Genomic DNA, 21,801 nt, shown 5'->3' on the forward strand with positions numbered 1-21,801 from the left:
ACTGTGCTATTACTATTCACTACCATATTGTATGAAGATTCCTTGTTCAGTGCATTCGCTCAGGTAAGTGTCTCCAACCGTTCTAGGAAAGATCTGAGCCCTCGTGTGTATTCTGGGAAGGACTAAGTTGCCCCAAGTTGAACCGCAATCTCAACAAGACCTCCCTGGAGTGCTCGAGTGCCTCTTCCCCGGCCTCCCGCTCAGGTGTACCTTTGTCAGCTTCTCAGTGCGGTTTTAGGGTTCGCTAAATCCCTTTGGGTAGTATTCAGTCGCTTTCCATAGACTAAAGAGGTGTCTAGAGTTTTGCTCTCCACAACCAATTCTTGATCGTAGGACATGTATGAGCTGTATGTATTTAAAATGTTTGACATGCTGTGTTTCTTTAATGTTCAGATGAATGTTCAGATGTTACCCAATGCCTGGGGGAGTTTGCTTACAGCCATTAGAGACTAGTTTTTGTTTTACTCCAAGTCTGGGATCTCTCCTGACATGGCCTGTTCTGGGCAACCATTTCACAAAAGGATGTGGTCACAGACAGGAAAGGGGGAATTTCATGTTTTGCCTTGTCATGGGAATCTCTTCTACGGAAAAAGCAGTGGCCGGCTAACTCTTCCCACTAAACGGGCTGATCTGGTTTTGGCTAAGGAGAAAGACTAGTATTTGAAAGCTGGCATGTCTAAAAGGTCAACAACCAGCCGGGGACAATGGAGATCACCATTTTGTGCAGCACAGACACATACATTGACTCCAATGTTCTGTCACAAGTCCATTCGTAGACAAACACACATCTACCAGTCCTGAGGAAGACTAAGAATCCATGTATAGGGGATTGAAAGAACTTTATGGAGGAGATGCCTGCGGACCTGCTCCTAACTCCCCACAAGAATACAGATATAAAGGTATGTGCTCAACTCCACGCAACAATGCCACGGCTGTTAACCCTGCATTGCCTAGGTAGAGGGGCAGCCTTACAAGAATAAAGTGCACTACAGGTATTAGAACTGAGCGATTATGTCACTTGTGGTTTAAACAGAAGAAATTGTACATAAAGGGACCCACTCAGAGGTAAGTGAGGTCAGGGAGAAAGAGGGGAAAACAAAGCAACTGAAACAAGAACAGCTCCCGTAAGACCTATATTTCTTTATCGGACATTAAATCTCGTATGGGTTGAAATACAAATCTAACTAGACATTATTTTGACATTTAAATACACATATACATGTTCTGGTTTTTTTCTAAAAATTAATTTTATTTTTAGTTCTTATTAGTTTTCATCTGTTGTTTATCAATACATATTATTTTATATTTTTTTGTTCACTAAGAAAACATTTTTTTAAAAACATTTTGTAGTACACAAATAGATACACCTGATTATAGACAATACAAGATAACTATAACAACCCCCAACGGAAAACTGAATCTGAGGTCAATTAATATGTTTTAACAGAACTCCAAAACTACATTAATGCAGCACACTTGGAGCCTTTGGAGTTTACTGGGCTCAAAAGGCAGGATACACAAGGATTGATGGTGGCTAGAGACCAGGGACCGATGGGCTTTCTGAAGGAAATAGGAAATGGCCGGTTGTATTTTGGGAGGAGATGATAGAGGACGTAATATTGTACATCTGCATGATGAACGAGTTAAGAAATGTCCAGATGGATCTTGGGATGGTGTCATTTATGAAAGAAAGAATGCACCTGCATATGAACGTTGCGTGAACTGTAGGAGCTCATCTGTTCATCTGCACTGTGAAAGGGTGTGGGTTAGCCATGGAGATAAGCAGTAGTTAAGGCCTCAGCTGGTTAAGGAAAGAGAATACCCAGGTAGGTGCGACATGGAGTAGAAAAGTAAGCCGGTGTTCTGTGGGAAGAGGAGTGTATTAAGTAGGTATCCTTACCTTCAAGATGAAGGACTTGCCATAGAACGGTGTTTCGATGGTGTAGACAACATCTCCCACTTCCTGAATAACGAAAAAACACACAGAACATATTAAAGGAGACTGCACTATAAGGAAATGTAGGTGCGGAAGATCAAAACTGACTCCGTGAAAGAAGGTGGGCCACTTCAGCCGTGAAAGAAGGTGGGCCACTCCGTGAAAGAAGGTGGGCCACTTCAGCCGTGAAACAAGGTGGGCCACTTCAGCCGTGAAACAAGGTGGGCCACTTCAGCCGTGAAAACAAGGTGGGCCACTTCAGCCGTGAAAAAAGGTGGGCCACTTCGGGAATGAAAAAAGGTGGGCCACTTCGGGAATGAAAAAAGGTGGGCCACTTCAGGAATGAAAAAAGGTGGGCCACTTCAGGAATGGAAAAAGGTGGGCCACTTCAGGAATGAAAAAAGGTGGGCCACTTCAGGATTGAAAAAAGGTGGGCCACCTCGGTCATACATAAAAGATAAGCACTCAGTGACCGGTTCAGCTAAGCGGGAGGATGAGCCACTCGTGGCCGATTTAACAGGCAGGGGAAAGGGCAGACAAGGGCAAACATCCGGGAAAGAATGAACGTATTTCTGTTTACACTTCCACATCTCTGATACAACGCAGGGCGTGGAGCATTTGCACTATATACTGGGTGGTGGTAAACGTCTGCTGGTCTCCTTTGGGGGCTAACTGCCTTATTCTTCATGTGGTTCCGAGTAACAGTTTGTTATGGTCTAGGAGAAACACCGGCACAGTCCAGAAGTCTCCGCAACTAATTGCCTGGTCTTTCTTCACCCTTGCTCCTTCTGGAGTCTCGTCCTCCTATAAGGAGTTTGTTAAACGCAAGGAACATCTATGCCTAGTAGATAATACCTCTAAAATCCCACTATATCTGTGGAGTGGGTCTACTACATTTCAGCTTTTGTCCCCTCTGCACTGCCCCACGTGTATACCCTCTTCCTACAATTGTATGTGTGCATGCTGTGTGTGTGTGTCTACCGATGGAATGTGTGTGCTGTGTGTCTGTGCTTGTGGTTTTCGCAAGTGTTTGCGCGTACGTGCTTGGGCATGAATGTTTGCTTAGGGTGACCAGATTCTCAAAATAAAAAACGGGGACAGGTCATAGACATAGAAGTAGGACTACGGTTTGCAGTAACCATCGACATAAAAGTAGGACTATTTGACAGCTGTCATAGACATAGAAAAAGGACTACAATTACAGCTCCCTCCACAGACCGAGATGAAGCATTACAGACAACAAATCCGCGGTCTTTTATTGGCAACCCTGTCCTTCACACAGCAGCATTAGTACTTTTTATTACATTTACACTTTTAAGGACTATAGCATATATTTGCCAAAAATCAATAAAACATCACAGGCTAGCAAACGCCAGATTTACTAGCTTTATCAATGCTCGTTTCTATAGATGCACGTCAGCACCACATAAAGTACAACTCACCAATGTTGCTTAGTTGCTCATGACAGGAAAGCATGGGAGGTAAACTGCGGAATGCTAAATTGCCAAATGGCAGCCATGGACCAATGTACAAAAAAAAACTTCTCTCCAGGTATTACTGCCTTAGGGACTTAAGGGTGGCAAAGGTTGGCCGACAACACTGTCCTCCCACATTTGCGTAGTCACTGCTGAGATGTCATGTTACCTTACTGGGGTATGTATAGTGCACTCTAGCCATTGGTGTCATCTCATAGTGCAATAGTGTGAAGACCTGAGCAAAAAGCTCGAGCATCGCTGCTCGCCTCTCCCACAGGCATTAACCCTGCTCCTTTAAGTCCTTTCCAGCTAAACAGTTTGCCGTGATCTGAAAGGTCAGTCAAAAGGTCAAGTCATAGCTTTGATATGGAGAACACAAAGCATGCATCAATTGGTTATGAATAAAACATGCAATGAGCAATGCATTAATCCTTGCACGGTATGCATAAGGGCTACTGAAAAGTTTGTATGACTATGAATACAAGCTACAGGATGAAGAAATAATATTTTATCCAAAGTAGAAACTTTGGCTGGCACGATGACGCAGGTGGCGCTGCGTGTAAAATGTCTCTCTTCAAAGGATTTCCCTTCTTGCTACAGTGCTCACCTCAGTGACGACACATGCCGTAAACAGTGCAAAGAGAGCATGCGCGCGCATGCTCAACCGGAACAATGAAAAACAGGGACATTTCTGTGTTTAACGGGGACACTGTTTGAAAACAGGGACATTTGAGTCACTTGGAGAAAAGTGTCGGGACACGGGGACACTTACCCAAAAACGGGGACCGTCCTGGGAAAACGGGGACGTCTGGTTACCCTATCTTTGCTGCATGTACATCTGTGCAGTATGTACCCATCCGTGTCTGTGCATTATGGTTTCTGTGAATGTATCCGTTACTGTATTGTGTGCGTCACTACTGTGTTTGCCTACGGTGCAAGTCTATTTGTGGAGTGTGAGTTTTATTTGTGCAACAGTGAAATAGAGCATTTTATGAACATATGTTTAAAACATTTTTTAGTAAAATTGAAGGGTATCTGAAGAGTGTGTTCTTCCGAGTGAGCTGTGTTCATTCCTGTGACACATTCTGAAACAGCAGCCAGAGTTCAGTGCCTTCCTCGCACCTACTTGTTTTCTCAACCACGTACACAAACACTTGGCACTTATCCGATATAAAGAAACACGTTTCGTAATTTTGAAAGCCGTGACTCGTTGTCCCTCTACGTGAGTGTACTCATTCTGGAAGGAGTTCCTGTTACTTGTATGAGGCATTATTATACTTTCAAGAAGGAACACATTTCACAACAAGATAGTTTTAGAATGAAGAGGGACTCTGGAAATATAGATCAAGTTGTAATGGTAGCCAGTGAAGCAGTTGTATGTATAAGAGCGGAAGAACGGTGGCCCCCGGTGGATCATACGCCCAGGGCAGGCCAGCGAGGCCTGTACCCGGGAGGGGTCCGAGACGGGCAGGCCAGCGAGGCCTGTACCCGGGAGGGGTCAGAGACGGGCAGGCCAGCGAGGCCTGTACCCGGGAGGGGATCGAGACGGGCAGGCCAGCGAGGCCTGTACCCGGGAGGGGGCAGAGACGGGCAGGCCAGCGAGGCCTGTACCCGGGAGGGGATCGAGACGCGCAGGCCAGCGAGGCCTGTACCCGGGAGGGGGCCGAGACTGGCAGGCCAGCGAGGCCTGTATCCGGGAGTGGATAGAGACGGGCAGGCCAGCGAGGCCTGTACCCGGGAGGGGTTCGAGGCCGAGACGGGCAGGCCAGCGAGGCCTGTACCCGGGAGGGGTCCGAGACGGGCAGGCCAGCGAGGCCTGTACCCGGGATGGGTCCGAGACGGGCAGGCCAGCGAGGCCTGTGCCCGGGAGGGGTCCGAGATGGGCAGGCCAGCTGGCGCCTGTCCTCAGGTGTGCTTAATGGGCCGCTGTTAGATAACTCAGTGGACATCACTCCCACAGCCATAAACCCACTTTTAAATGAAACGCTGCTGGAATATTCAATCCTGAACCGTGCGTCCCACCGCCATCCATTTAATTTTACAGCCCCCTCAGCCCCACTGTGAAAAGAACAATGGATAAGAAAACCACTCTTCAGACCCCCCCCTCTGATGACTTCCAGACTTCCAAAGCAGCTCACGCTGGTTCCTGGTGCCAAGAGTTCCCGAGATGAATTCCGTGCAGTGCTTGTTAAAGGTGCTGCAGAGGTATCAGTGGAGGGATGAAGGAAGTGCTGCCTGGGTTGAAGTCAGGTCCAATGAGTACCGGTACTCTCTTCATTCTAGGAAAAGTGCCGGTACTCAAGGGGAGAAAATGAAAAAGTGCTGGTACTTAGTACCGGTGAGTACCGGCCCATTTAAAGCACTGCTTACAAGCCATTCATGGTTCATCGATGATTCAGACCTGTAGACTGGGGCAGACATGCCAACGAAGCTGCTAAATACCAATTCTATTTCCATTCAAGTTTGCACATTTTCAAATAGTGGTCTAAGTTGGTTCTAGGGATTTCAAGGTGGTAGGAGAGACCGGCCCCCTGAACTCCTGGAAACTTGTGTGCCACTCGGTGTTATGACTGATCGCCAAGGGACTCGGGTGTAATTTTGTCCCCCGTATCCTATTATCTTTGTATTAGTGGCTCATCAGCAATAAATCCTAATGGCGACTGCGCCTTGAACCTATATTTATTGACTGCATTCAGGACCAGGCTCTGCACCTGGATGGCTTAAAGCCCATCTCCTGGAACTGGATTGGTGGACCACAATTCTACAATGAATTTACAAGCAGGATTGTTTTACCAAAATATCTAAAAGAAAAAGCTAATTACTCTTAAATACTCCTCCAGTTGCAGATACAAGGCACCTGCAGATGTGTAATGTAGAAAGGGGACTTGACAATGCTACAACTTGCTGGAGGAAAGAGGGGAAATGCAGCAAGAAAAGGACTCTAAGAGATTTCATCAAAATGGCTGCCCTTCCCAAGAAAATACATGATCTGATCATACACATTCTGCCACAGATCCCCATCGGTATTCACTCACGTTGCTTTTCTCGAATCTCCAGCTGGCCTCTTGTGCCAGGATCTGCTCGACCACTTCCAAGGACTCCTTGCCTTGCTGCACATACTCTCGTTCCTGAAACACAGGGGTTGGTTATTCTTGGGGGCGGTTGGGACAGAGACCCGCTTCACAAAGCCAGGCAGAGCATGCAATGCTGCCCGGCACCATATATGACATATCCGGGAAGTGACAAACCGGGGAACTTTGAACACCCCTCTGTTTTCTTTGGTTTCATATTTCACATTTTAGATTCCTACAACCTACACTTCTAGATGACTGTGCGGGTGAAGTACAAACATTTTATGGATACCAGAAGGAACATGGCTATGTAATTGTAAGCTTTATTGTTTAGTTAATTAAACCATTACAATAGATAATATCTACAAAGAGTAAAAACAATTGTCAGACAAAATTCTTTAAAAAAAACTTGTGTATACAAACATGTACAAATGAGATATTTGTAAACAATCGGTCAGTTTAATACAGCTTGTGTTTGCTGAAACGCAACAGTTCTACTGCTTAAAATATGTACATTAAAGTTTACTGAGGCAATCAGCGCATTCCAGGACTCTTCTCAAGAAACTCTCGGACTGCAGAGCGGGATCGGCCTGTTGGGTTTGACTTTGCATTTCCACCCAGAGCTTGTTGATAGACCCCGCCTGAGTATGGCCACATGTGTGCGCATCTTGCCATGACCCAGGGGCAGAATTTGAAAAACAGATGCTGGAAGCTTCCTGACATGGCTATGGCCCTAAGGCATTACTCAAACTAGTGTCCCTTACAAAGCAACATACCAGTTACCTCTAAATGTCCTAAATAAAGGTGATCTGGGATCCAATGTCAATCATTTGGCTAGACAAGCTGCATAACTGGTTGATATTCAAATCAAGTGGAATTCTTTTTTCACCTGGCTGTTCTCTAGACTGAGAAGTCTCCTTTATTCACTAGTTCCACTGTCTAAGACAATAATTAATCCCAACTATTTTATCTGGACCTTTTTCCTATCAAATTCAAGTCAGAATTTGTGCTAGAAAGGAAATACTCGTGAAAAAATAAAGTGGATATTTTGTAAATCATAAATTGATTTAAGTCACCGCTCACACATCACACATATACAGGTCTAAAGTAAATGCAAATACACCTGCTGACACATTTCTTCCACAAACACCACTGCAAAGATAACTTTTTTATATGGGGTTCTTCAGAAATGTTAGCACGAGGTAAAAATAGTTGGAACCCATCACTTACCTCTTTGCGATCGCATTCTGCTTGGAAGCCCAGCTTGCCAGACCCGAGCTAGTGGTAGAGAGGAGAAGAGAGGCCCACCTGGCTAAGACTGCTTGGAAAGCCGAAGGAGAAGTAAGAGTGGAAGAAACGAACACTCCTCTAAGCTTTTAATATGGTTTTACTACTCTCAACATTGCATCTTTTCAGCCAGCAGGGCAGTTTCTTCTCCTAAAATACTGGAGATTCCGCCAGATTATCTGTTCCTTCAACCATGAGCAAACCCAACACTTTACCTGAGCTGTGACTGCTTGTCCCCCTGTCCCGCCATCATCAGACTCCTTGTCAGATCCTAAAAAAGGCAGAGACACAGGTCACAAGACAGATACCGGCCAGTATACCAAAAGATACAGACCTCTGAAGTTCTCTTGTGCTAGAGGACATTTTCTCACACAAGGGGTGTTTTTTTAAAAAACTGGAACACTGGAGTAGAGACCTCTGGTAATAATTCATAGCTGGTGCAACATGGGCTGATGGAAAGGGAGGCAAGATCACTTGAACAATTCCGCACAACCCGAAAGGGATAGGTTTTCACTAGCACAATGGGAAAGTCTACGATCATACATGGCATTTCCAACTCCAGGGCAAGGACGCATCACAGAGGATCCAATGAGATCTTCTTGCCCGGGGTTTGGGTGCACGAGACCGCCACAGTAGATCCCAGTAGTGCAGTCACACATCAGCTGCTCCACATTCGTTTAGGTTTCTAGAGGCATCCCCTTCTCACCTGCACAGGACTCCGGGGGAGAGTAGAACTGTCCATCTGAGATGGCGCGAGGGTAAAGCAGGGGCCGATGATTGGCCGCAGACTGTGTCGCCAGATACCCTACAACCAACAACAATTAACAAAATGAAAGGGCGCACGTGCACAGAATTAATGACGCTCCCGCCTCTATCTTTAATGGTCATTACACAATGAAAGTTGAAGTTTGGTGAAATTACTCCTCCTAGAAACCCAACTCCCATCATCCTTTGCCAGCAAGGAGCCCAGACACCACTGCCCCAGTAATCCAGGATAGAACTTGCAAGCATCTCACATAAGTAAAGAAATTCAATAAAAATGTACTTAAAAATACACTTCTGAAAATAACCTTCCCTGAAAGGGTAAACAAGAGACATATTTAATACAGCAGATGCAGCATCACAGGTCCACGGCCATCCCCGTAACGTCTTCCAGGAGCAGCCGGTGTGTATACAGGGAGGCTGGGGCACGAGGGCAGATGCTAAAGGTGCAGGCCTCCTCTTGTCTGGGGTGAAGTGCTCTGAAGCCCAATTATGGCTCCTCAAAGGGCCTGATTGGGTGGTAAAGGATAGTTTTCAAGCGAATGTATTGTATTGTAATTGCATTTATATAGCGCTCACTACCCCTGACAAGGTGGCAAAGCGCTTTTCGGAGAGTAGCACGCTACTCCGGAGCCCATAAAGGATTAATTTTGAATTAGTATAGTGAAATATGAAAGTAATTTGAGTGGTGGATAGGTTACTCAGTTATTTGGATTTCAGAAGGATAGCGTAGGGATAGGAGAGGAGAAAAAAAGGTTTTTATTTATATAGCGCTTGTTACCCGGGATGGAGTGTTGAAGCGCTTTTTCGGGTAATGTGTAGCAGCCTCTGAAATAGTACTTCAAATCCGTGCACCCCCATCTCCTAGACCTCTGATATTAATATACTTTGGCTACACAGGGGCCAGATTAGGCCTCACCATCTCCCCAATGGCAGTAGTGTCATGCCTCCCCAATGGCAGTGGTGTCATGCCTTCCCAATGGCAGTGGTGTCATGCCTCCCCATCTCCCCAATGGCAGTAGTGCCATGAATCTCCATCTCCCCAATGGCAGTAGTGTCATGCCTCCCCAATGGCAGTAGTGGCATGTCACCCCATCTTTCCCAAAGCCAGCAGTGTCATGTCTCCCCATCTCCCCAATGGCAGTAGTGTCATGCCTCCCCATCTCCCCAAAAGGCAGTAGCGTCATGCCTCCCCAATAGCAGTAGTGCCATGTCTCCCCAATGGCAGTAGTGTCATGCCTCCTCATCTCCCCAATGGCAGTAGTGTCATGCCTCCCCAATGGCAGTAGTGTCATGCCTCCCCAATGGCAGTAGTGTCATGTCTCCCCAATGGCAGTAGTGTCATGCCTCCTCATCTCCCCGATGGCAGTAATGTCATGCCTCCCCAATGGCAGTAGTGTCATGCATCCCCATCTTTCCAATGGCAGTAGTGTCATGCCTCCCCAATGGCTTAGGTGTCATGCCTCCCCAATGGCAGTGGTGTCATGCCTCCTCAATGGCAGTGGTGTCATGCCTCCCCAATGGCAGTTGTGTCATGCCTCCCCAATGGCAGTTGTGTCATGCCTCCCCAATGGCAGTTGTGTCATGCCTCCCCAATGGCAGTAGTGTCATGCCTCCCCATCTTTCCAATGGCAGTAGTGTCATGCCTCCCCAATGGCAGTGGTCTCATGTCTCCCCAATGGCAGTAGTGTCATGCCTCCCCAATGGCAGTAGTGTCATGCCTCCCCAATGGCAGTAGTGTCATGCCTCCCCAATGGCAGTAGTGTCATGCCTCCCCAATGGCAGTAGTGTCATGTCTCCCCAATGGCAGTAGTGTCATGCCTCCCCAATGGCAGTAGTGTCATGCCTCCCCAATGGCAGTAGTGTCATGCCTCCCCAATGGCAGTAGTGTCATGCCTCCCCAATGGCAGTAGTGTCATGCATCCCCAATGGCAGTAGTGTCATGCCTCCCCAATGGCAGTAGTGTCATGCGTCCCCAATGGCAGTAGTATCATGCCTCCCCAATGGCAGTAGTGGCATGCCTCCCAAATGGCAGTAGTGTCATGCCTCCTCATATCCCCAATGGCAGTAGTGCCATGCCTCCCCAATGGCAGTAGTGGCATGTCTCCCCAATGGCAGTAGTGGCATGCCTCCTCAATGGCAGTAGTGTCATGCCTCCCCAATGGCAGTGGTGTCATGCCTCCCCAATGGCAGTAGTGTCATGCCTCCCCATCTTTCAAATGGCAGTAGTGTCATGCCTCCCCAATGGCAGTGGTGTCATGCCTCCCCAATGGCAGTGGTGTCATGCCTCCTCAATGGCAGTGGTGTCATGCCTCCCCAATGGCAGTGGTGTCATGCCTCCCCAATGGCAGTGGTGTCATGCCTCCCCAATGGCAGTGGTGTCATGCCTCCCCAATGGCAGTGGTGTCATGCCTCCTCAATGGCAGTAGTGTCATGCCTCCCCAATTGCAGTAGTGTCATGCCTCCCCATCTTTCCAATGGCAGTAGTGTCATGCCTCCCCAAATGGCAGTGGTCTCATGTCTCCCCAATGGCAGTAGTGTCATGCCTCCCCAATGGCAGTAGTGGCATGTCTCCCCAATGGCAGTAGTGGCATGCCTCCTCAATGGCAGTAGTGTCATGCCTCCCCAATGGCAGTGGTGTCATGCCTCCCCAATTGGCAGTAGTGTCATGCCTCCCCAATGGCAGTGGTGTCATGCCTTCCCAATGGCAGTAGTGTCATGCCTCCTCAATGGCAGTAGTGTCATGCCTCCCCAATGGCAGTGGTGTCATGCCTCCCCAATGGCAGTGGTCTCATATCTCCCCAATGGCAGTAGTGTCATGCCTCCCCAATGGCAGTAGTGGCATGTCTCCCCAATGGCAGTAGTGGCATGTCTCCCCAATGGCAGTGGTGTAGGTCACCCCATTCTCCCCCATGGCAGTCTTGTAATGTCTCCCCATACCCCCAATGGTAGTAATGCCATGTCACCTCGTCTCCCCAATGGCAGCAATGTCATGTCTCCCCGTCTCCCCCAAAGGCAGTAGTGTCATGCCTCCCCAATGGCAGTAGTGTCATGCCTCCCCAATGGCAGTAGTGTCATGCCTCCCCAATGGCAGTAGTGTCATGCCTCCCCAATGGCAGTAGTGTCATGCCTCCCCAATGGCAGTAGTGTCATGCCTCCCCAATGGCAGTAGTGTCATGCCTCCCCAATGGCAGTAGTGTCATGTCTCCCCAATGGCAGTAGTGTCATGTCTTCCCAATGGCAGTAGTGCCATGCCTCCCCAATGGCAGTAGTGTCATGCCTCCCCAATGGCAGTAGTGTCATGCCTCCCCAATGGCAGTAGTGGCATGCCTCCCCAATGGCAGTACTGTCATGCCTCCTCATCTCCCCAATGGCAGTAGTGTCATGTCTCCCCAATGGCAGTAGTGTCATGCCTCCTCATCTCCCCAATGGCAGTAGTGTCATGCCTCCCCAATGGCAGTGGTGTCATGTCTCCCCAATGGCAGTGGTGTCATGTCTCCCCAATGGCAGTAGTGTCATGCCTCCTCATCTCCCCAATGGCAGTAGTGTCATGCCTCCTCATCTCCCCAGTGTCAGTAGTGTCATGTCTCCCCAATGGCAGTAGTGTCATGCCTCCTCATCTCCCCAATGGCAGTAGTGTCATGCCTCCTCATCTCCCCAGTGGCAGTAGTGTCATGTCTCCCCAATGGCAGTAGTGGCATGCCTCCTCATCTCCTCAATGGCAGTAGTGTCATGTTAGTTGGGCCAGCTGGCTTCAGTTATACTGGCCCATACTTATCGGCAAGGATGGCATGAATCCAGGAAACAAAACACACAGCGCTCCCAGCCCACCAGCCAACTCACATTTCTCCTCCGCGGCTTCCTGAGATAAGACTTTGAAATCAAGGAACCAGGTTTCCAACCAAGCGATGACGAAGGACACGATGGGAAGGAGGTAGCCGAACGCCCCTTTTGAGAGAAGCTGCAATGGAGGAAGTTACACAAGACATGAGATGCGTCACTTGGATTGGCTATCTGTTATGACGAAAATGTTGCCTCAGCAACAATGTTGAGAGCAGGACAACATATTCATTCACTTACCTGCCTTCACTCAAGAGCTCGGTTGGATCTCAGCACAACTTCTATAAATACAATAAGTGACTGGTGCCAACTCTGCAGCTTAGGTGCATTATTTGTGCATTTGTGTCCAATGGTGCCAGGAGAATGGACACAAGACTCTCTCCTACTGAGGGATCCATTCGCCTCAGCTGCACGTGGGACATTCCAATGTAGCAGACAGTGAAGAGCACAAGGGCAGGTGCTGGGAACCTCTTCCTTTAGTTTACACTCTTCCAAGAGAAGTAGTTAGTACAGGGAGGATATAGTCATGCCCAATGCTTCCAACTAAACAGGCAGCTATAGAGCTAGAAACATGTCGCCGTAGATCAAATATAGCAATGCCGAAAGCAATCCGAGCTAGAATCGATTCTTACCTTGGAAAGTGTGTGGGCTGAAAAAACCCGAAGTCACACTAACCACCACAACAGTGTTTCAACAGCCTGACCCTACAGATTATAAATGTAAAACAATGTATATACATGCGCAATAAAAACATCAGAACTACTCTGGCAGGGCAAAGAGCCGTGGCTGTGCCCAGACGAGGAGCGACCCGCAGATGAAGCATGCCACCTAGTGCGGGTTAGGGTTTGTGTCCTCTTGAATTGCGACAAAGGGGACAGTAGGGGTGGATTTTAAATTGCACATAACGTATTTATAATACAAAGAGCGGTGGTTGGGGGTATTTGTGTAATAATTCAGTACAGGGGTGGCAACCTTGACCCCTTTGAAATGACACTGCTCTTTCTCTCCCTTTTGCTGCGCCCCATCATCATGGATGCAGACAGAATTAAAAGGATGCGGGGATTCTGGCCGGCCCCACTCTGGGGTCTCTGGTGCTGCACCACCAAACTAGTCAACTGGAAAGACACTGCGACTCAACACACCAAATACTTTGTGCCTAGTGTTCAGAGGATGACTTGCTCAGTCTTACAACTGCAGGGACAAAGCATATGATCTTAGGGAGGACCTAGAGGCTCCATGATGGAAGAAAATAGCCCGGCGCGTACTGCGTTGGTCTCTGATCTGGACTGGAACCCCAGGTGCTGAAGGATCAAGCCTTGACTGAAGGCTTTGCTAAAAACCTCCAATACAACCTGTGTTGTTTTTCTTATGGGTTGGTAGACGGGGCACTCTGTCAGACTGTGGTCTCTGGTCTCCAGCCCGAGGTGCTGGAAGAGTCAAGCGTTTACTGAAGGATTTTGTAAGAACCTCAAACCAAGCCCCTTTACATTTATTATTTTTGTAAGTAATAAACAACCTTTTTATGGTTTGGAAGACGGGGTACTCTACTGTGCACACTACCTTAAATAGATGTAACTGTCGAAGACGGGAGCATTTAGAAAAATCTGGCAAGATAATGCAGCAATTTGCGTTAATTTAAGCAGCAACCAAAACTCTGGCAAATTAAGTGCTACCATCAAAACTCTAGTCATGCAACTTAAACTATCGATTCGAATGGCGATTTCATTTTAATCGAATGAGACGGCTCCACCTTTCTATGGAGGTTGTGCAGTTGCCGATTGTAATATTTGTCTCACTCTTCGTTTGTAAGGGGTCAAAGTTGCCTAAATGCGGAAACACTAAAAAAATAAACATAAATGTATTATTTTACCTTCACTAATGTTGTCCCTACCTACGTATTGAAAGCAGTGAGGAGGACTAGGCTAAACAGGCATTGTTAGCACCACGGTGCCCAAAACATGAAGTGCGGTGTTGGAGTATACCGCACTTCACGTTTTAGACAGCACCGCGCGATCAATGCTTGCTTATTTTAGTGCGGTTTGCTAACATAAACATGCATTGTTAGAATCCTCCTGTCCAAAACATGAAGCGCAGAAGCGGGGAACGAAGGAGTGAGACGGAGTCCTGCTGCAGGGGCGGTGTGCACTCTGAGGGAGGTGTGGCGTTTCGACAAACTGCTACAAAATAAAGAAGCATTGTTAACATAAAGCGAGGTGCTCAAGAAGCGGGTGCGTGCTGATTTAAAAAAATGTTTTTAATGAAAAACGTCCCCGTTTTATTGATGTGGCTGAGAGGTCCATTCACGCTTAGAATCGTATTAAAAATGGCATGGGCTGTCCTAAAGTAAACATGACATAAAAAAACACCAGTCTTACGGATCGGAAAATAACTGACGGTATAATCTGTGGGACCCAGACAACAAGCAGGACTTTTCCTTAGGAATGTCAATATGCAGGTGCTTCTTGGCAGCACAAATACACCGAGCCAATAGTAAGGTCTGTCAATCGGTATTCTGTAGCTCCTCACTGTGGCATGGGCTGAAAGTTAAATAAAAGACGCGCTCTGTGGTTCGGAAGGGGCGGGAATTGAAGCGCAGCCGGGCTGAAAGTTAAATAAAAGACGCGCTCTGTGGTGAGGGAGGGGCAGGAAGTTGAAGCGAGGCAGGGCTGACGTACGGGTCAGTGGCAGAGAAACATTATTTATCATGAAGATTAATAAAACAAGGGAGAGAGGCTGAGTGCTGAAAGCAAAAGAAAACCAAGCCGCGAAAGTGATCGGACAGAGGCAGAGGGGAAAGCACAGGAAATAAAAACAAGCATTTGCCGCGCGACGCAGGAAGCTTGTAATAAGAGAAGCTGACGAGGAGGGAGTGGGAGAAGGGAGGGGGTAGGAGAGGGGATTCACGCGTGCGCTGTAAGGCTTAATGAGCCATTACAGAAAGCCAGATGGCGATTGTGCACGTAGCGCACGCTTGTGCGCGTAACAGCAAGCTGGTGGCCGGCAAAAGCCTGTGGGTAGCACTTTTAAAAACCCAGTTACTAAATGTCTCGCCAGAGCAGCGCAAGCGCTGGCTCAGGCGAGTCCTAAACACGAGTTTCAGGATTGATAAAAATCTTTTCCCTGAAACCTCAGATGTCCAGGGGTATGGCATCCTGCGTTGTTCTCACTCACAATGCACAGGGCAGCCCTTCACCCCTAGAAGCACTGCACAGCCCTCACTTGTAAAGCATAGGACAGCTCCTGACCCTAGAAGCACTGCACAGCCCTCACAATACACTGGCAGCTCCTGACACCTAGAAGCACTGCACAGCCCTCTCTCACAATGCACGGGAGAACTCCTGACCATAGAACACAGGTCTTCAAACTGTGTGGCGCGCATGGATGGGTTCACAGGGGGGCGCAAAGGCCTCTACAAGCACATGTAAATGAAGAGGCCTGGAAGTGCAGCGATGTTTATTTGCTGTATTTCCAGGCGGTCTTCATTTACTCTGAAGCCCTCAAGAGTGTTGTGGGGCCAGAGTTCAGTGGGTGTGCTGCTGGGGGCTCACTGGGCAGTGTCTGAAGTCTTATTAAGACTCCAGCACGCCTGGGTTTTTCACAGGTCTTTAAAGACCATTGGCACATTTACATACCTTTGGAAACTGGTTACAGAGGCTTAGTTTTTTTTTCTGTTTCCAGTACCCCCTGGGCCCCCACTCTGCCTATTTTTACATTGCATTTTACATTTACTGCTGTAGTATGAGAATGCATTTCATGAAAAGGAATATAAAGTAGGGTTGCCAATAGAAAAAATGCCAGCCATGTAGGTTTAAAGAGCCTGCAAAGACCTTGCTTTGACACTAAATAGGGATTTAAATAAAAACGTATGTATTCATTTGTCATGTGACTTTCTGTCTGTTCCTTTTATTTTCAGTCATGAAACATTCAGGCAGCCCTAGAACACATTTAAAAGTGCTTTATATTTGCTTTTCGATGTATGCACAGATAAGTAATGAAAATAGGGCTTTAGGTACTGTTTATTTTTGTACTGTCTGGCACATCAAAATAATGAGCTGGCAACCCTAATCATAAGACTGGAAGTTTGTTGCAGGATCAGCACATTTTTATTTCCTTCGCCCCGTCAATAACATGCTGATTAACTTCAAGTGTCTGGGAATTCACCCTGCATTTAGACAACTCACTCCTCATTCTCACCCTTCACTTTCACGCTTACCCTGCACTCAAAGCACATAGTTATGGTTTTCCTGCATTTGCGATAACAACAAGTGTTCCTATAGTTCCTCAAAAAGGAAGAATGGTGTCAACAAGAAGGCTGACATAACCTAGAAGCACCGTGTAGACCTAATTGGAAAATCCATATGTCGGATTTGAATGCCCTCACACACCCTTGCAGGTGTCATGCTTCATCATTTGGGCTGCTCCTCGTCGGGCCGGCGGTGCAATGCCCGACGGGCTCCCTCGAAGGGGCACTTTAGCGGAGATCTTTTATCCGACTGCTGTATTGGTGAAGTGCGGGTGTGGGGCCTGGTAATTGTAGATATGGGGTAGTGTTGTTAAAAAGAGGTAAGGAGTGCCAGGTGAAAACAAATTTTATTCTGGTGGCCTCCTACCTAGGATTAAAAACGTGTGTGCTATGTACACACGTTTTTAACCTCAGGTAGGAGGTGGCAGAAAGCACTGTGAATATGTAAGTCATTATTTTAAATCAGTATTCACATACGCTAAGCTAGTCTGCTGCAAAACGATGCAGTGATTGAGATAAAACAAGTTCTTACAAAATATACCTTTTCGTAATAAGTAATCAAACTGTATCTATTGCAGACATTTTTGTAAGTGTCTCCACTATTCCAGATTCCAGCGGATAACTCCTTTACATTACATCTTAAAAAGAATAGATCTTTGCCACCATAAAGCTTTAAGCAGATCCACTGGAATTATTCAGCAGAAGAGGACAACATTATGCGGCACGTTTGACTAAATTATACAGCAAGAAAAGGTAAATTATGCGGCACAATGTGCCACATTTTATGGTTAGCATTACTTCATTTTTTATCATTTTAACTCACGGTAACGCTGTCAGGGGAACTATTTCACCTCATTAGTACCAGTTTAACACCCAAATACAGCAGTAAGTAACTACACGATTACCAGTCAATCTTTGCAAAAGGCTTTCCACTGCTCCAAAAACTTTGTCATGCTTTAAGTAACTTTTGTTCCGTTTGAGCTAGAATTAAGTTTTTTTGGTTGAAATCTGCAGATTATGTAGCAAATGCAGTAAACTGATAATTATGTGGAAAACGCTGCTGCTGCAGAAACTCATAATTCCAGTGGCCCTAGCTTTAAGTGACTCAATCAATCAATCAATGACTGGTAAGAAGGCTGGTTTCTTTTTTTTAACTTTCTGCACTACCACCACACACTTCGATTTCAGGCAGAGGCATCTCAAAGTCCGTATTAACCATTCAGGGGCAGTTTTTTTGTTGTGAAAGCTGAGTCCATGGGGTGGCAGGTAGGTCAGCAGGGTTGCATTCAGATGCAGAGCCCTAATCCTCTTGATCCTTGGGGCTCACAGTAATGGTCCAGGAGAAAGAGGAAAGGAGCGCGATTCATAGATATTGACAAAGAGAACGCCCAGAATAGGGAGCACTGTATACGGACTCATTTTTATGTTTACAAATGGCCAGAGACCACTTCTTCAGAGAGATACCCCAAAGAAGGGGACAATAAGTGTTTTTTTTTTTTTTTAAAGGGACATTCATTAGTGAAGCTGGTACTGCTGCCAAGTGTGAAAGTGGCCACTGCTGGTTATCATAAAGGAGCAGATGTAGCAGTACTGGGGCCCAGGGATTTGGGGGCCCACTGCATCACAATTATGACTGTCTACCTTTAAAAAAAGGGGCATCAGAGCTTATTGTCCTTTCAAGCATTAGGACAGAGGTGATGATCCATCATGGAGGGGAAGAGGTAAAAGAGGCAGAGGAGATAGCCTGCTACTCAGGACTGCAGTTATCATTAGTGCAGCAGGTATAGTTGCATTGGGGTCAAAGAGTGTGAGGGGCTCACATCACCCCAATTATGGGGAGCAGTTTGTTTAGGATATCTGTTTTTGTTTGATGCATTTGCTGTTTTATAAGTCTTATACTTGGTGCGGTTCTTAAGCTATAGAAAACGTATTCCTGAAATCATCTCATAAGCTCCTCTCCCTGCACGCAGCCATGTCCCTTCCGCTCCCCCAATCCTTGCCATAAAAATTTGGAGGGGGGCCCGACCTCAAAACATTTTGCTTAGGGGGGGGCTCAGAGTAAAAAAGTTTGAAGACCCCTGCCCTAGAAGCACTGCACAGTCCTCGCAATGCAGGGGGCAGCTCCTGACCCCTAGAAGCACTTCACAGCCCTCACTCACAATGCACGGGCCAGCTCCTGCAATAGGAAGTTGTGCATCGCTATCACAATGCATAAGGTTTCTCCTGAACCCCTACAGAACAGCCCATTCACAATGCATGGGGCAGCTCCTGACCCCTAGAAGCCCTGCACAGCCGTCACTAGCAATGCACAAGGCAGCTCCTCACCCCTAGAAGCACTGCACAGCCCTCACTTGTAATGCATAGGACAGCTCCTCACCCTAGAAGCACTGCACTGCCCTCACAATGCACGGGCAGCTCCGGACAACTAGAAGCACTGCACAGCCCTCACTCACAATGCACGGGCCAGCTCCTGCACCATGGAGTTGTGCACCGCTGTCACAATGCATGGGGTATCCCCTGACCCCCTACAGAACAGCCCTTTATCAATGTACGGGGCTCTCACTATTAATGCATAGGACAGCCCTTGCCCCCTAGAAGCACTGCACAGACCTCTCTCGCAATGCACGAGGCAGCTCATGACCGTAGAACGCTGCACAGCCCTCACGCGCAATGCACAGGGGAGTTCCTGACCCCCAGAAGCACTGCACAGTCCTCACTCACAATACACAAGGCAGCTTCTGACTCGCAGAAGCACTACACAGTCTTCACTCACAATGAACGGGGCAGCCTTTGCCCCCTAGAAGCACTACACAGCCCTCACTTGCAATGCACCAGATCGCTCCTGACCCCAAAAAGCACCGCACAGCCCTCACTCACAATGCACAGGGTGGCTCCTGACCCTAGAATCAATGCGCAGCCCTCACTCAAAATGCAAGAGGGAGCTCCTGACCCCCCAGAAGCACCGCACAGCCCTCACTTGTAATGCATAGGACAGCTCCTGACCCTAGAAGCACTGCACTGCCCTCACTCACAATACTCGGGCAGCTCCTCACCCCTAAAAGCACTGCACAGCCCTCACTTGTAATGCATAGGACAGCTCCTCACCCTAGAAGCACTGCACAGCCCTCACTCACAATGCTCGGGCAGCTCCTCACCCCTAGAAGCACTGCACAGCCCTCACTTGTAATGCATTGGACAGCTCCTCACCCTAGAAGCACTGCACTGCCCTCACAATGCACGGGCAGCTCCTGACACCTAGAAGCACTGCACAGCCCTCACTCACAATGCACGGGCCAGCTCCTGCACCATGGAGTTGTGCACCGCTGTCACAATGTATGGGGTATCCCCTGACCCCCTACAGAACAGCCCTTTATCAATGTACGGGGCTCTCACTTAATGCATAGGACAGCCCTTGCCCCCAAGAAGCACTGCACAGCCCTCACTTGTAATGCATAGGACAGCTCCTCACCCTAGAAGCACTGCACAGCCCTCACTCACAATGCTCGGGCAGCTCCTCACCCCTAGAAGCACCGCACAGCCCTCACTTGTAATGCATGAGACAGCTCCTGACCCTAGAAGCACTGCACAGCCCTCACTCACAATTCTCGGGCAGCTCCTCACCCCTAGAAGCACCGCACAGCCCTCACTTGTAATGCATGAGACAGCTCCTGACCCTAGAAGCACTGCACAGCCCTCACTCACAATTCTCGGGCAGCTCCTCACCCCTAGAAGCACTGCACAGCCCTCACTTGTAATGCATAGGACAGCTCCTCACCCCTAGAAGCACCGCACAGCCCTCACTTGTAATGCATAGGACAGCTCCTGACCCTAGAAGCACTGCACTGCCCTCACTCACAATGCTCGGGCAGCTCCTCGCCCCTAGGAGCACTGCACAACCCTCACTTGTAATGCATGAGACAGCTCCTCACCCTAGAAGCACTGCACTGCCCTCACAATGCTCGGGCAGCTCCTCACCCCTAGAAGCACCGCACAGCCCTCACTTGTAATGCATGAGACAGCTCCTCACCCTAGAAGCACCGCACAGCCCTCACTCACAATGCTCGGGGCAGCTCCTCACCCCTAGAAGCACTGCACAGCCCTCACTCACAATGCACGGGCAGCTCCTGACACCTAGAAGCACTGCACAGCCCTCACTCACAATGCACAGGGTGGCTCCTGACCCTAGAATCACTGCGCAGCCCTCACTCACAATGCTCGGGCAGCTCCTCACCCCTAGAAGCACTGCACAGCCCTCACTTGTAATGCATAGGACAGCTCCTCACCCTAGAAGCACTGCACAGCCCTCACTCACAATGCTCGGGCAGCTCCTCGCCCCTAGGAGCACTGCACAGCCCTCACTCACAATGCTCGGGCAGCTCCTCACCCCTAGAAGCACTGCACAGCCCTCACTCACAATGCACGGGCAGCTCCTGACACCTAGAAGCACTGCACTGCCCTCACTCACAATGCTCGGGCAGCTCCTGACCCCCCAGAAGCACCGCACAGCCCTCACTTGTAATGCATAGGACAGCTCCTCACCCTAGAAGCACTGCACAGCCCTCACTTGTAATGCATAGGACAGCTCCTCACCCTAGAAGCACTGCACAGCCCTCACTCACAATGCTCGGGCAGCTCCTCATCCTAGAAGCACTGCACAGCCCTCACTTGTAATGCATAGGACAGCTCCTGACCCTAGAAGCACTGCACTGCCCTCACAATGCTCGGGCAGCTCCTCACCCCTAGAAGCACTGCACTGCCCTCACTCACAATGCTCGGGCAGCTCCTGACCCCCCAGAAGCACCGCACAGCCCTCACTTGTAATGCATGAGACAGCTCCTCACCCTAGAAGCACCGCACAGCCCTCACTTGTAATGCATGAGACAGCTCCTCACCCTAGAAGCACCGCACAGCCCTCACTTGTAATGCATAGGACAGCTCCTCACCCTAGAAGCACTGCACTGCCCTCACTCACAATGCTCGGGCAGCTCCTGACCCCCTAGAAGCACTGCACTGCCCTCACTCACAATGCTCGGGCAGCTCCTGACCCCCCAGAAGCACCGCACAGCCCTCACTTGTAATGCATGAGACAGCTCCTCACCCTAGAAGCACCGCACAGCCCTCACTTGTAATGCATGAGACAGCTCCTCACCCTAGAAGCACCGCACAGCCCTCACTTGTAATGCATAG

The 21,801-nt window shown here is 48.4% G+C and overlaps 1 protein-coding gene across 11 annotated transcripts in view; it reads right to left on the minus strand.

Moving 5' to 3' along the window:
• The window catches only part of LOC146869526 (stAR-related lipid transfer protein 3-like), a 138,657-nt gene that overhangs the window by 27,373 nt on the left and 89,483 nt on the right, over positions 1 to 21,801 (minus strand). For all 11 annotated transcript variants that reach the window (XM_085603786.1, XM_085603763.1, XM_085603707.1 and 8 more), the window contains 5 exons: positions 12,375 to 12,492; positions 8,476 to 8,574; positions 7,985 to 8,040; positions 6,447 to 6,539; positions 1,901 to 1,963 (listed from right to left, as the gene is read on the minus strand). In XM_085603786.1, the coding sequence (XP_085459912.1) occupies positions 1,901 to 1,963; positions 6,447 to 6,539; positions 7,985 to 8,040; positions 8,476 to 8,574; positions 12,375 to 12,492 (429 nt within the window). The remainder of the gene's footprint in view (positions 1 to 1,900; positions 1,964 to 6,446; positions 6,540 to 7,984; positions 8,041 to 8,475; positions 8,575 to 12,374; positions 12,493 to 21,801) is intronic.

This window comes from Triturus cristatus, chromosome 1_1, assembly GCF_964204655.1.
Source record: "Triturus cristatus chromosome 1_1, aTriCri1.1, whole genome shotgun sequence".
Lineage (NCBI taxonomy): Eukaryota > Metazoa > Chordata > Amphibia > Caudata > Salamandridae > Triturus > Triturus cristatus.